Here is a 14,814-nt window from a genome sequence, read left to right as displayed (position 1 = left end):
TATCTATCAGCCAGCCTACTGTAAAGAGATGATGCATGGTAGAAGGAAAATAGCAGTTATGTGTTATTATCAGTGGTGATGATGAATGATGAATTGTTACATATAAAGTAAGACTTAAATGGTGTGAAGTTTCCTACAGTTTCACTAAAGAAACCAAAACATTTTAAAAAGTCAAATTTCAAGGTAATCTTGATCTTGGTTGTGAGATGCATCACAGAGCATAGCTGAATTTCGGTTAATTTGTGTTTAACTTGCACAATAAGAGCAGTGACTGACTCAATGTAGGTAGTACTTTATTATATTCCAATTTAAAAAATAAATCTGTATTTAAAAAACTCTTGCAATAGCAAGGTATGTAATAAACTCAAGTTGACACCTAATTCTATTTTTTTTTTTTGTCTGGTTTGAAAAGATCACCTTTCCCTGAATATTAAACAAAAATGAAGGTGAAATGAAAATACAGAACCATAATTTCTAAAAACGAAATGAATGGGCCAACAGTAAAATGCACAATGAACCACAACTGCCCAGGCATTTAAAAAAATAAAGGTCAATTGTGGGTCATAAAGAAGTTACCAACTTTTAAAAATATATGAATTTACTGCTACTCATAGCATACTCTGACCTAAAAGAGGCAGATACTGATTTTAACAGCCAGTGACAAAAAAAAAAAAAATCAAACGGAATTGCAGAACCCCCTGCTTGTGATCACTATATGAAATAGAGGAATAATTGAAACATTAAAATACGTCCTGAGCCCCTCAGCTGCTAATATTGCTGAAAAAGTGCTCCAAAAATAAAATTATGCATCTGTTATTAGTCATGCAAACTTCATTGCTCTCCTGTTCACCTAGGGCCAGTTCTTTGAAAGGCACGGTTTACAGTTTCTGCACAAATTGTGGACCTTTGCATACTATGCTTAGGTACAGATCATGATTTGTCAATCACATACTTAGGTAAGGGTTCCCCACTGGCCTCATTCATAGCTGTTCAGTGGCATGAAGACCAGCAGATTATCAACGTGGTTCCCCACAAAAGTTTTTTTTTTCTTATTGAGCATCCTGTCTCTATTATAGTTTATTTGTATAATTGGCTACCATGTAGTACGGAAGACTGGATGCTTCAGTAGCTCTCTTGATGGAGGTCTGTCCTGAGGTTGAAGTTCTAAACAACGAAGAGCCACATCTCGTAAACCAGGAGACAGATGTGAAGGGATTGATGGAGCAGTAGTTGCACTAGCAATCTATAGGAGAAAAAGCCAGTGTTGACACTTTCCACAATTGGAACTTTTGTTACAGAAGTATATGTACATATATTTCATAACCTCTAAATATCCATCCAGAACACAGAGGAACTGAAACACAAGAGGAATTCAAACTGAAAATGCTACAGTACAATTCTCTTTAAACTCTTCCTATAAAGCAGAATGCGATGAAATCTGTTAAAATATGGACTGTGCCAATTTGAAGCTCATTTCCATTTGTTACCAAATTTGGTTTCATCAAAACTCTTAAAATAATATCAAACTTTCAAATTGATACTAGCCATGAGCATTTATTGAGCAACTTCTGTACAAGACTGTGGAAGGAACGACAATGAATCAGACATGAATAGACCTCAAGGAGACTCAGAGATTTAAAAAGGAGGTAAGAGAGGAACACAAGTAACTGTGAGACCGACAAAGAAAGTGTCAGACACAATTATACACTGAAGTGCTATGAGTCTGGGGAAGGAGCAAACAGGGGCTGTGCGAAGGAATGCCCAAGCAGGAGGAGTGCTGCATGTGGGCCTCAATGAGACTCAGAATTTGAACCACATAGAGAAGGGACATGGAAGGGATGGAAGAACAGGGAATACAGCGATAATACCAAACAGGCATCGTTAGAGAGGTGACTGAGGAAGTTACACAAGTGTGGGGAGGACCAGAGGAGGTTATGGCAGGTTAGAGGTGACTGTGTGGGCTAAGTGCTTGACCAAGGCCCAGAGGTGATTTTGTTCATCTTCATCATAATCCCATGAAGTAGGTGTTATTACTGCACCCATTTTACAAATGAGAAAACAGAGGGTAGATACAAAAAGTAATTTTCCTATGGTCACATGGCCATTAAGGGGTAGAGCCAGTGTTTGAAACCAGGACCATATGTCTCTAAAGCCCATCCTTTTAACCATCACATATCTACTCAAAAGCTAAAAGTCTCAACCTTACACTATTCTCTAGTGGAAATGGAGAGAATGGATTTGAGAATTACAAAAAGGTAGAACAGAATTTGGCAAATGACTTGGGTGTAAATTTTTTAAATACAGGAAACAGTAAATTAGATTTTTTTTTTTTAAATTTCTAAATTTAAAAAGAAAAAAAAAGCTCAGCTGGTTAGAGCACGGTGTTGTAACCCAAGGTCAAAGGTTCAGATCCCCATACCAGCCAGCTGCCAAAAAAAAAAAGTAAAAAATTTTTGAATTGTGTAAAACACATGAAGAGCTTCAAGTTTTCAAAGTGATAGATGTTTACACACACACACACACACACACACACACACACACACACACACACACATTTCCCTTAGGAGCAACAACGTGGTATTTGCTACTTCAACGACTGAAGCGACTTTACAGAGCATAGGTACCTTGTATAATCAGAATTGACTGAATTCCACTAACACTGAAAAAACCATATAAATTCCTGAATATATATACATATATATTTCAAGGAAGATATCCTTCTAGTTAGATTGATAGTTAGGGAGAACCTGTGAGAATTTGCCTCCTGCCAATTTTAGCAGAAAGAAGTAATTTTTATCTCACGATTACCTTAAATATCAAAGCGAGATGATTAGAGTGTTTTTCTGCATTCCATGGTGGTTTCGCACAAGCCATTTCTATAATAGCACAGCCAACACTCCATACATCACAGCTCCTACCATACTGCTGACCTCTTAGTACCTAAAATAAAGCAGAGTTCATTTGGAAATATAGACTCACTTAAAAAAGAGAAAGCCATTTTGTAGTTATGAATTCTAGTTTTTTTACTTAAGAGCAAAACAATGGTACAAAGAGCAATTATATGGACTACCTGATATCTCATTTATTTCATTAGCAAGTTTAATCTTCCATGTGGCACAAAAATATTTTGAATTGTGAGGTTCTGAATAAGAGCCACATCAATAAAATTTCAAAGCAGCCCCAGTGCTCTTAGTAAACTATGGGGCAAGAGGACAACAAATAATCACTACATATGAACATGAAGAGCTATGAACACATCAGAAGAGGCTGAGTTCAGAAGAGCAATGCTTCAACTTCTTCCACTACTGGTAAGTCCTGCTCCTGTGTGCTCAGCTCCCTTCAGAATAGAGGTAATAATTTTTAAAAAATTCCTATTATGTGCACTTTGGGTTTACCACAAAACTACTATCAATTACCCAACAATTCTTTGTTAGATATAGCCTTTAAGCCAATCTATTAAAACCTACCTTTTCAAATTTTGTCATGACAAAGACGGGAATAAGAGTCTGATATGAAGGATATTAGTAAAATCTTATTTTGGGGGCCATGGACTTGTTATTGGTAAGCACACCCTGGATACTTTGGTGTAATGCAGTCACGCAGAACTCCAAATATTTTCTTTCATCACACTCAAAGCTGTTTCTCACCTCGGGTGCCATAAACGCAATTGTTCCCAATAACTGTCCCTGAAACTCTCCTGCACCAGTTCCTTTGGATGCCAACCTGGCTGCAGCTCCAAAATCCGCAATTCTCAGTCTTTGACCTGTGCTGTCAATTAGCAAATTGGCACCTGTCAACAAACACAGCAAATGACTTTATATATTAAAAACAAAAGTAAGGACAGAAAAACCAGTAAAATACTAATAATGAAATGGGACAATGACAAAAGAAAGAAGTGGACTGAATGTCAGAGGTTCAGAGAAAGCTACTCTCTTCTCCTGTCACTTCATATAATTGCTAAAGGCACACAAGTCTGTCTACTGTAAACAGAATCTAAAGCCTCAAGGAAAGTCTGAAAAATAAAGTATTAAGGCATAAGGAGATAAAGGTAGAAATTTAGTGAAACTCTAAAAAAATAAGTGTTGAAAACCTTTAATATAATGATTTCTAACAAAATCTCTAAAATTCAAATTTTAGTGTAATTTACATTTTAAGACAGTTTTGTTGAAACATACTAACCAATTCAAGATCAATACTAGATCAATTCAAACTATATACTGTAATTTCATCACAGCTTAATAAAAAAATTAATGTTATAAAATTTCAATACATTATGTCAAATGCTAGCTAAAGAGATTCATGACAGAAAAACAACACTGCTCTTAATAAAAATAAACTGAACTGCAAAAGATTTGAAAGAATTTTTCTTTAAAGAAGTTTTATATCCCAATTATTCTAAATAAAACCAGGAACAAGAACTTTTTGGGAGTCAGTACCTTATGAGGCCAATCAGGAGACCTGGAATCTATATGTTCTGCCATCAACTAGCAGTAAAACTAGAAAAGTCACAGCCTCTCTTGTTAAATATACTTTTGTATAAAATGAGGAAGGCTCGTTTCAGTTCAAATATTCCAGTGATTTGAGTTACTCAGGAGAAACAATCCCACAGTTAGAAACTTAGGTTAGAAATTATCAACAAAGATCCAAGTTTTAAAATTACACTTATTTAATTCCTACCTTTGACATCTCTGTGAATGATCTGATTTTCATGGAGATATGAAAGGCCACGGAGTAATTGTTCAGTGTAGTTAATAACTACTGATTCCTTAAAGGCTCCATATTTACTCAGCAAATGAGCCACAGATCCTCCTATAAGACAAATACAAAATAGTAATAAGTATCATAAACTTAAGCCAGAATTAAAATTGCTTATTATACTTGGTTTATTAACCTTCTGTTTATTAAACTACATGAACTCACATTCACATTTGAAATGTTAAATTTACACCCTGTATCAGAAGTGGAACTGATTTAAAAACTAACACATTCCTGCATCATCTCAAAAATCTATCAATTAGGAGATATTTTCACAGAACCCTCATGGAATTAGTTTACCGGAGGATCAACATTTCAGAAAGCTTTAAAATAATTCTGGATGGAAATATTTCCAAAATGTACAATTTACTTCTCTGTCTTCTTGACCAAAATATACAAAATGCTTTTATTAATGACTTCAGTAAACAATGCTAACATGTTATTTAGCAGAAGGTAAAGAGAATGGGAGAGGGAGCCAGAAGTCCCAGAGTTAGGGTCGTATCTTATGGTTTACTAGCTCTGACCTGTGACAAGTCCCAAACTCAATGGGCCTCATTTATGTGTTTAAAACAACCTATCTACTCTGTACATCCTTATGAAGACCAACAACAGATAATATACTTAAAAAGAGATTAGTACATAAAGATGCACTCTTAAAACACACACAAATTTAAGATGTTAAACCAAATACTTAATCTATTCATCGCATCTCATGTCATTTATTTTATTGTATACACTGTATAACATGAAAGTCTCTCTGTTTGAGTATATGGCAAGGTTCACCTTTACGCTTCATGGCTAGTATATCTGTAACAAGTTTTTCAAGTTCATATTTTAATTTTGTTTTTATATTGTTATGTTAAAACTCCTCCTAAGTCTGTCCAGTTAATGATGGCCAACTGGAAAAATATGGATCTCACACATAAAATTATTCTTCTAAAACATCACTACACAATCATTTAAAAACACACTGGAAAAATTTAAAAGGTAGAGGTGATACATATTTATATCTAAATGAAAGATAAAACAGTATTTGCAGTTCATGCTAGTATGTTAGGGGTGATTTGCTTTTAGCAACTCAAACTATTTAATAAAAATAAGTGTTCATTAAATAGTTTTTCCTAAATTTAATATCAGAAAGTTAAACTCATGTACCATTATTTGTTATTGAAAACATGAACATACCCGCCATCCACTCAATAAAGAGATTATAATTGCTCTTCTCACATGTGGCTCCCAACATCCTAATGATGTTGGGATGATTCAGATGGCTCATCATTCTTATCTCTTCTCTTAATGCTTCCACCACTTCTTCTTGCTCAGAAGATGTGTTTCTGACATATGTCACCTGTTTCAGAAAAACATGTTCACAAAGTTTTCAATGCTGATGAGTTTCTATTTACAGTTTTCACTAACAATCTGATCTAAAACGGACAAAACCAAATCAGCTTATACGTTAATAGCAGATGGCATTTATGTTCATGGTTGCAGTGTACTTTAAGTACACTTTAAGTCGGATTCTTTTAGACAATAAGAATCTAGCTGAAAGATCAGTGAAATATCAGAAAAATGACAAAAAATTGTGATAGAGCCAATATTTCAACAGTCTAATGATGGAGTAAAAATGAGAAAAGCCCAATTTTGAGAGAAGAATCAACATGATTTAAAAATGAAAGCTTTATTATTTTCATGTCCTGATAAACAACTCATTACAAAAAGTAAAGCACAGAAACCCCATGATGGCATTACACCAATACACTGCTAAAGGAGTATGAAATCATTCCTCTCCTAAGTATAAAAAGCAAAATCAAACAAACCAAAAAAAAACTTCTATAAGGTTCATCTCAATACTGCTGTCTTACAGTCATCATGCTTCACCTTTTAATAGAATTTACGATGTTTCTGATGCTTTGGCAATATCTACTTTGAAATTTAGGTTTCTCTAAGCTTCAAGAACTAAAGTACATACACATATGAACATATCCTTTATTCTTTTTACTTGCTCATGCTTCATTTTACAATTTAAATCATTTCATTTATACGCTCACTAGATGATATTTACCTGTTTAACAGCCATTAAAGTTCCAGTTCCCACATCCTGAGCCTGATAACAAGAAGAAAATGCTCCAAGGCCTATCTGCTGACCTTTCAGCCATTCAGTGTCTTCTCTGTAAGGTTGTTTTGCTTTGGTATGTCCTGGTAGAGTCTCTGGTGTCTACATATTAAATGAAAGCAACCTTTTTACTGTTAAGTTGAAAGTGTAAGATTTTGTGAAATTGGCCTGGCAAAATATTACTCTTGTTCAGTATGGCTTCCCAAACCACCTATACACTTGACTTCTGAATGGATAGTGTTGGTGACCAATGTCAAATGCAGAAGTGATCACCATTATAGAATCAACCAGAAACACCTTGAAATAGGCAAGGAGTATTGCTGTTTCAATGATACAAACATTATTATTGCATAATTAATAATTCTACATGAAAAACTTGCTTGTAATGATTAACTCATATTAAAAGCAGCATTTCTAAATTAATTTTAGCGTGGTCCAAGGAAACTCTCTAACCTCTTAAAGACCCTATACTTACGTCCTGTTGAATAATGATGATATCTTCTCCATTTTCAACCTGTAGTTGAGGAACTATGGGGAGGGCATCCTGAGATGCTGACATTGCCATGGCAATTGCTAAAGCTTCTTCTTCTTCAGCTTCCATCTTTTCTTTGCACTTTTGATTATGATTCACATCATCTTTGTAGGTATCATCATTTTCAGCCTTTTCAGGAGAGAGGACAGCAACTTCTGACTTAAAAGTTACTGTTGTGTCACTTGAAGGCATGGATGCTTCAAGAAGGTCCTCAATACTGGAGTTGAGCTCTGTATTGACATCTAACCTGCATTTCTCCTCTACTGGGGTAAACACTGTCTCATCGCTGGGTATAACAGCATTACTACTATTGCTGCTGCTACCAAAGCTGTCATCGCATTTGGATGTACTGTTCAGGTCAAGTGTCATGCTACTTTTTGAGGCATCTTCCTGTTTACTTGTGTTACCTGGGGTAGGTCGAGATGGCTTTGGCCTGTGTATATTACTGGAGGGCAGGGGTCTTGACTGAGTAAAGATTGGGGAAAGTTTATCTGAGTCTTTGTTTTCAGAGCAGGTTCTCTGGAATTGTAGAGAAAACTTGCGCTGTGTTTGAGGAGATGCAGAAGGTATTTTGCAGGGAATGAATCCCTGAGGTCTATGCTTGGAGACATCTGTTACAGTGCCAGCTGGTCCAGATGGGGCAGAGGACGAAGGGGTTGATGAGGCTGGGAACATTAACTGGGAATGAGGAGATAAAGGAGAGGAGTTCAAACACTGACTGTGGGGTCTGCCTTTTGTTTGAATCATTGGCTTTGGTTGCTCCATTGTTGTTGAACTAGGAAGTCCTACTGAAATGCTGGCCAGTCGGTCAGAAATGTCCTCTGAACTGGCACTCAATTTTGTAGCACATAATCCTTTTCCAGTTTTCTCTAAATGGACTGTGCGCTCTGTGGTTTCTAGATAGCTGTTAGGGACAGATGCCTGCAAAAAGCTGTCCTGTTGACCATCTGAAGTGTCTTCTATGCCCAGCTGGATGGCCTCAACAATTTCCACCTCATCTGCAATAGCCATCAGACGACGACGCATCCTGGTGAAGTGAGTGGAACTGGAAACACTCAGCATTTCTAACAGTTTTGAAAACACATGTGGTACTGCAGTAACCATTCTTGCAGAACTCAAATATATCCTTCGGGAGAGTTTACCAACCATTGAGTGGGAATTGTCAATGGACTGCAAAGCGAAGGCTAAGAGGGACAGCAGCTTCTTATACCTGGGGGGGAAAATGCATTCTATTATTAGACAAGTTCAAATTACTGATAAATATATGTAAATTAAAAAATAGTACTAATTTATAGCTTGTACACTTCCGAAAGCATTTGGGTATAAGAATCTATAAATTTTTAATTGAACAGCCTAGACTTCAGGTTTTTATGTCAATCAAATAGTAAGGTATTAGTAACCTATGTGTGCTCTGTAACTTGTTAGTCTTCCATAAATCTAAAATGTTCATTCTTGGGGAAGGTGTGAGATGGGTAGGAAGAGTAAAGCAATATATTTTTAGAAAAAAAATTACCTGATTTCAACAGGCTCAGTATGTGAAACATCGGTACTGACAATATGAGGATAAAATTCAGCAGGAAATTCCAACAATAGTCTATCTATAAGACAAAGGCGGCCCAGGAGTTCTTGCCAGTTGTTTGATTCAGTTTGGTTTCCAAGAATACAATTTAAGACATAATCAACACCACCAATACCAATGGATCCTATGAAAAGAAAATTAATACTCTGAATTATATTAAAGAATTTCTTTCTTAAATGAACATTTCTAACCTTAGCTGAGTGAATCAATTTACAAAATTACTTCAAAATCCTGTAACTGCCACATGAGAGATTAATGAGATTGGATAGGCTGCTAAGGAAAATGATAAAACATGCTATATTAATTTTAAGTAAAAAGTTATTACCAGCTTTTAGGATTTCTCTACCAACTGCCAACTCTCCTGCTTGGCCTTTACACAATTCCAGTAGTGTTGATATGGACAGCTGACTTGTGCGGCTAAAAATGAAAAAAAGCAACATCAATCCTGGATCTTGAATAAAATATACATTAATATTATAGTAGTAATTTAATTCCTTCTGAGAAAGTGGGACAATAATGTTTTTAGGAGTGTTTACTTTTCCACTACTAAAATCACATTAACAATGCCACTAGATAATGATATTCATTACTAGGTCTAATTTCATAAATTTAACTTATTCTCTATGTTAATCACAGAATCTTCAGTACTGGTTCTTAGCAAGAATTGATTTAAGTGTCAACCAGATAAAAGGTTTATTTTCATTATTATATCTTGTTAAAATAAAATAGAATGAAGACCCTAACATTTTGACTTCTGAACTTTCACTAAGAATCTTCTTGAATTCAAAACACCACCTTCTCATCCCAAACATTTATGTTCTCTTACATAGACAGAATGAGTTCCAAATATCTTAAAATCTCTTTACAGTATTTCTTATGGTTCAGTCAGTCAAATGATCAGGTAAACAACCTAACGTCAGAATTTCGGAAAGTGGGCAACACAACAAATGCCATGAAAATATTAAAGTTCTCAGAAAAATACCTATTCTAACACTGAAAAGCGACACAATTTTTCCTATGCGTTTTGCAAACTATTTGTTAATTTGCCAAAGTTTTTCAGATATTTTGTTTTATCTAAGCAAAAAGAAAACTCAAATACAGTCTATAGGCTTGTGCAGAGAAAACAAAGGAGGCAAAAGACAGACTTTATGAGACAAGAAACTAATCATATCTAGGTACTTCACTTTTGAAACTCCATGCAAACTAATTCATATGACTTGGGTAGGAAGAAAAGACTGGATTGAAAGAGCTCTGAATGCATGAAAGTGGAAGCAAAACAAGGGAGATTCAACACTTCTTGCCAATCAAGATCTGCTGGGATGTAAAGAGCTGGGAACTGCCAAACAACTGTTTGCTGCAGCTATGCTTTTTAAGAGTAATCTTTTCCTCCCACTATATGGAAGGGTAAAAGCAAAGAGAACCATTAGTGTGAAAAAAGCATGGCTTGTGCTCATTTTTATTATCACCATACTTTGCTCTCTACCTCATATTTTTCTCCCTAGTTAGGGTTATTCTTGTTCCTTGTTAATTTTCAAGGATATTGCAGGAACATACAGAATGAAAAAAAATTTTAACAAAAGCAGTCATAATTAAATTACATTACACTGAAAACGATGAAATGGGTTTGTTTTTCACTTTTGATCTGGATAATAAGGCATAAGCAGGTATAATGATTTTAGTAGCTCCTATCCTGTGTATTTCATTCTCTAAAATGAGATTATACTTTATGGATATATATGTCACCTATTCTACTCAAATGGACTTCAGATTAAGCATTTTATTTAAGAGAATCAGTCACAAAACACTAACGTGGAGATCCATGTAGTTTGTTAGCCTGGCTTTTACTTGCTGTTAGTTCTTTTCCTTAGTCCTTAAGAGTTTTGAGTGCTACATTTTAATTTCAAATCTGACATTAGAAAACAATATTCAAAGACTCACTTAATAAATATGTATTAAATATTCACTAGGTGTGAGATGTAGTGCTAGGCAGTTTTAATCCACAATGGTTTCAACTGGTTCATCAATAAGGCCTTACCTATTGGCATCTGCACACTTGACTAGAATGGTGTCTACAACTGGCCGAAGAAGTCTCTGAAGTTTGATTCTTTCTGCCAAACTGTGGCAAGGTGTATATACCAGCATGGCTCTCAATGTTTTCTGGAGAGAAAAAAACTGAAGGTCAGTTTAACATTTTAAAAACATCAGAGACAATAGCCTAATCTAAGACAATTTGAGCAACAAAATAAATAATAATAGAAATGCATTATAACCCATAGAATAAAATAAAAAAACTAAGTGAGTCTATAATGATGCAAACAAATAATTGAATAAATAAATCTGGTCACTCCAGATGCTACATGAAAAAACAGGTCACAGTCAAATCTGAGAAATAATGCACCCTGCACTTTGATCTTATATGAGTAGATTCACAACATATGTTAGCTTATTAAAGGTTCCTAGGAGCAATTCAGTGAACAGACCTAGTTACTCCTGTATAATCCAGTGTTCACCAATCTTAATTTAACATCGAACTCTTTCTTCAGGGAACTTTTCACAATCCTGCCAAACTTCCACAGAATATGATTCAGGAAATGCTGCTGAAGCAACAGAAACCTCTGAAAGTTTCTAAAGGAACTGGGGAACAACCAAAGTGTTGTTTAAGAAATAATTAGCTACTGTGTATCCAACGTCCTTACAATGTACCAGGTATTATGGTTAAAGGTTTCTATACGATCTCATTTCAAATTTAAGTCATAAATATTTTCATTATTTTATAGGTGAGAAAACTAAAGTTTAAGAGAGGTTAAGTAATTTTCCTAAAGTTGCACTGCTAGCACAGAGAAGAACCAGAATTTCAATCAAGGTCTCTATAATCCTGGCCATATATCCAAATTGCCTAGGCTAGTCCCAGTTTAACCAGCACATTATTCAGGTATTCCACTTGGGATGATAAATTATGAGGTGACTCAATTCTGTCTCCAAACCCATGTTCATAACCATTATACATACTACTTCTCCAGAAGAATATTCATCAGGCACGGCTGTTAGAGGATGGATGAGAAAAACATTGAGAGGAAGCTTAGAGACTAATGAGTTTTAACAACAGACTACATAAGAATTATTGTAAAGCAATGGACCTGAACTGGGGACGATTTTGACCCCAGGGGATATTTGGCAATAACTGGAGACATTCTTGATTGTCATGACTCAAGGGGCTGAAGGAGTGTGAGTGGGTTTTCCACTGGTATCTAATGAGTAGGGGCAGAGATGCTGCTAAAAATCCCACAGTGTACAGAACAATAAATACCCTGGTGCCCTCTACTCTCTAACAAATAATTATTTGGCAATGTCAATAGTGCTGAGGTTGAGAAACCCTGTTCTAAAGAGATATATACTCAGAATGAAGAAAGTCAGATTAATCTCCAAAATTACCTCATCACTCTATCCCACTCATGAAAGACAACTTCTAACAGGTTAAACTGGAAAAACAAGTCAGTGGTCTATGTCATGGAACTCTCTTCTGTGAAAGGGATCCAGAACTTCTACACAACAATGTTTATTAAAAATCAAGCAAAACGTTTATGAAAAATAAATTCTCCTTAACATCTACTGATATCAAATTAAAAAAAAATCAAAGTAACTCTGATCCCTTTGCTATTCCATAAAGCATTTTTAATTTGGCCATGTGTAAGATGACTATTCAGGAAAATGTAAAGATATGAACAGCAAGACACTGCTACTTGAGGGGAAAAAAGTAAACGACACATAAGAAAACTTGAGTAGATTAAAGTAAGTAAAATTAGAACGAACAGAGTAAATGGAAAATTGCAATTTTCTTGGATTATAAAATAAAAATAAAATTTAGATTTTCCAAAATTATGTAAATATATTTATTGTATCTTAAAAACAGTACCTACAAACCATCAAATAAAACAAAAACAAAAAAAACCCAATAATGATATGGTTATGGAATAAAGCTACTTACTAAAGCAGCAACGTACACTTTGTAGACAGGGTCAGCACAGAACATTGACAAAATGCTGCAGCACGCCTCTACCACGTCTCCTGAGATACTGGTTTGAGAAGACCCACTGGCAGCTCCAGCACTTGGGCTGCTTCCACTGCTGCCCCCAGAATTTCCAGTGCTCTCCCCGTTTGCCAACAGCAGGGCCCCGCTAACATCGTGGGAAAGACGCCTAAGGGCCATCTCTCTTACATTCCAGTTTCTAGAAAATAAGCAGCCAACGAGTTCCATTCCAAACACCTATATCAAACAAACATAATGAATTCAATGTGAAGAAAAGCTAATGAACCCACAGTTATTTTGAGTTAAGCATGATTTTTTATTTAAAAAAAAAAAAAAAAGGACACTTCTTAAATCTACACCATACTACACAATTTCATGTACATCTAGCCACTCGAAAATCATGAGGAGTTTCATACTCAAGTTTAACTGGTAATTACCAAAAGTCATTAACATTTATTAGCTCAAGTAAAATTACGAATAAACTCCATTAAGTAGTTAGATGAAATACATACATTTCTATGCCTGTACCACGTATGCTTATCAAAAAAAACCCCCCAAAACTGCGAAGAACTTCAACTTTGTATTTATATTAAGGTAGTTTAGAGAGAAAAAACTGGAATAAGATTTTTTAAAAAAAGCCAAATCAAAAAAGGTACCAGAGCAGAGGTTTCAAAAGATAGAGTACTTCTCTTATAGACAACAGCAGTAAGTCAAAAGCATTTATTTGATTTTTGTCTTGTAAAATAATGTGAAAGAAAAACTAGACAAAACAGGTTGGACTATAATGAATGGATAATGATACACCTAGAATTAATGTGTGTGGTCTTAAAATCATCATTACCAGGCACCCAAAGCCACAGAGTCCCTAAAGAAAGGAAAGGGTAAATGGTCTTGACATTATGGGCCAATTCGCTAAAAGAAAGCTTAATACGTAAGATAATTTATCATGTGAAAATTTCTAAATATTAGAGATGAATAAAACACAATTTTGGAGAAAACAAATCATGACGTACTTATTTACATGTGTTGTGTTATAAAGCAATAGTAAAGGAGAATAAACCAACTAGAATACAGTGAACTTCTGGCACTGTTAAGTAACATATCACTATCTAAGTTGTAACTCTGTCTTACATGATATTCTTAATAAAAAAACTAGGAATATGGAGCCTAGTCCAACCTAAAGCTTAAGCAAAACAAACTAGATCCCTGCTTGAAAAAATGGCATCTAATAGCTCAGAATCAACTTGAGAATTCTTTGAGGGCTCATAAAGGAGCAGGTGAGAACCTATGTTAAATACCATTAACGAACTAGAAAAAAGAATTAAGATGTATTTATTAATTTGCAGATTTTATTCGATTCATAATGGGTTGCTAACATGCTAAGGAAAGAGAATTCTAAAGCTGTAGAATTATAAAGGCCACAAAAAGAAAAAGGAAGCAAATACTAATATATACAAGGTTAATGAGTTAATGCATCTACTCACCAATTTAATAATATTAAACAGAATTTAATAGATTATCAAAAATAATTGTTTTACTTCACTATTGTTTACTAGATGTCTGGGTTTGGATTCTACATTTTTTAAATAATAGACTAAGCATTCAACAACTAAGAAAATCATCACAAACCAACCAAACAACAAAATACCCTACTTACTGAGGATAAAAAAGCATTCAATCAGAAAAGAGGGTGGAGGAATGGAAACTGTCATTACAAATAAAAACGACTAATTCAAAGTAAATACCATGTGTTTTTCTTATTCATCCACTCAGCAATTACTAAGCACCCATTATATGTCATTAGGATA

General features: G+C 34.9%; 1 protein-coding gene across 1 annotated transcript in view; it reads right to left on the bottom strand.

Annotated features, from left to right (window-relative positions):
• Window positions 1-728: 728 nt before the first annotated feature.
• Window positions 729-14,814, bottom strand: part of MAP3K1 (mitogen-activated protein kinase kinase kinase 1) — a 71,415-nt gene continuing 57,329 nt past the window's right edge. Inside the window, exons 10-20 of the mRNA XM_063087118.1 lie at window positions 12,965-13,243; window positions 11,015-11,136; window positions 9,305-9,396; window positions 8,914-9,103; window positions 7,344-8,610; window positions 6,818-6,970; window positions 5,941-6,103; window positions 4,678-4,809; window positions 3,648-3,790; window positions 2,809-2,940; window positions 729-1,243 (exon numbers count right to left, since the gene is read on the bottom strand). Coding sequence (XP_062943188.1) covers window positions 1,094-1,243; window positions 2,809-2,940; window positions 3,648-3,790; window positions 4,678-4,809; window positions 5,941-6,103; window positions 6,818-6,970; window positions 7,344-8,610; window positions 8,914-9,103; window positions 9,305-9,396; window positions 11,015-11,136; window positions 12,965-13,243 — 2,823 coding nt within the window. The 3' untranslated portion in view covers window positions 729-1,093. The remainder of the gene's footprint in view (window positions 1,244-2,808; window positions 2,941-3,647; window positions 3,791-4,677; window positions 4,810-5,940; window positions 6,104-6,817; window positions 6,971-7,343; window positions 8,611-8,913; window positions 9,104-9,304; window positions 9,397-11,014; window positions 11,137-12,964; window positions 13,244-14,814) is intronic.

This window comes from Cynocephalus volans, chromosome 2 (assembly GCF_027409185.1).
Source record: "Cynocephalus volans isolate mCynVol1 chromosome 2, mCynVol1.pri, whole genome shotgun sequence".
Taxonomy (NCBI): domain Eukaryota; kingdom Metazoa; phylum Chordata; class Mammalia; order Dermoptera; family Cynocephalidae; genus Cynocephalus; species Cynocephalus volans.
Note: the sequence above shows the minus strand (reverse complement) of the source record. Positions and strands in the feature narration are given on the sequence as shown.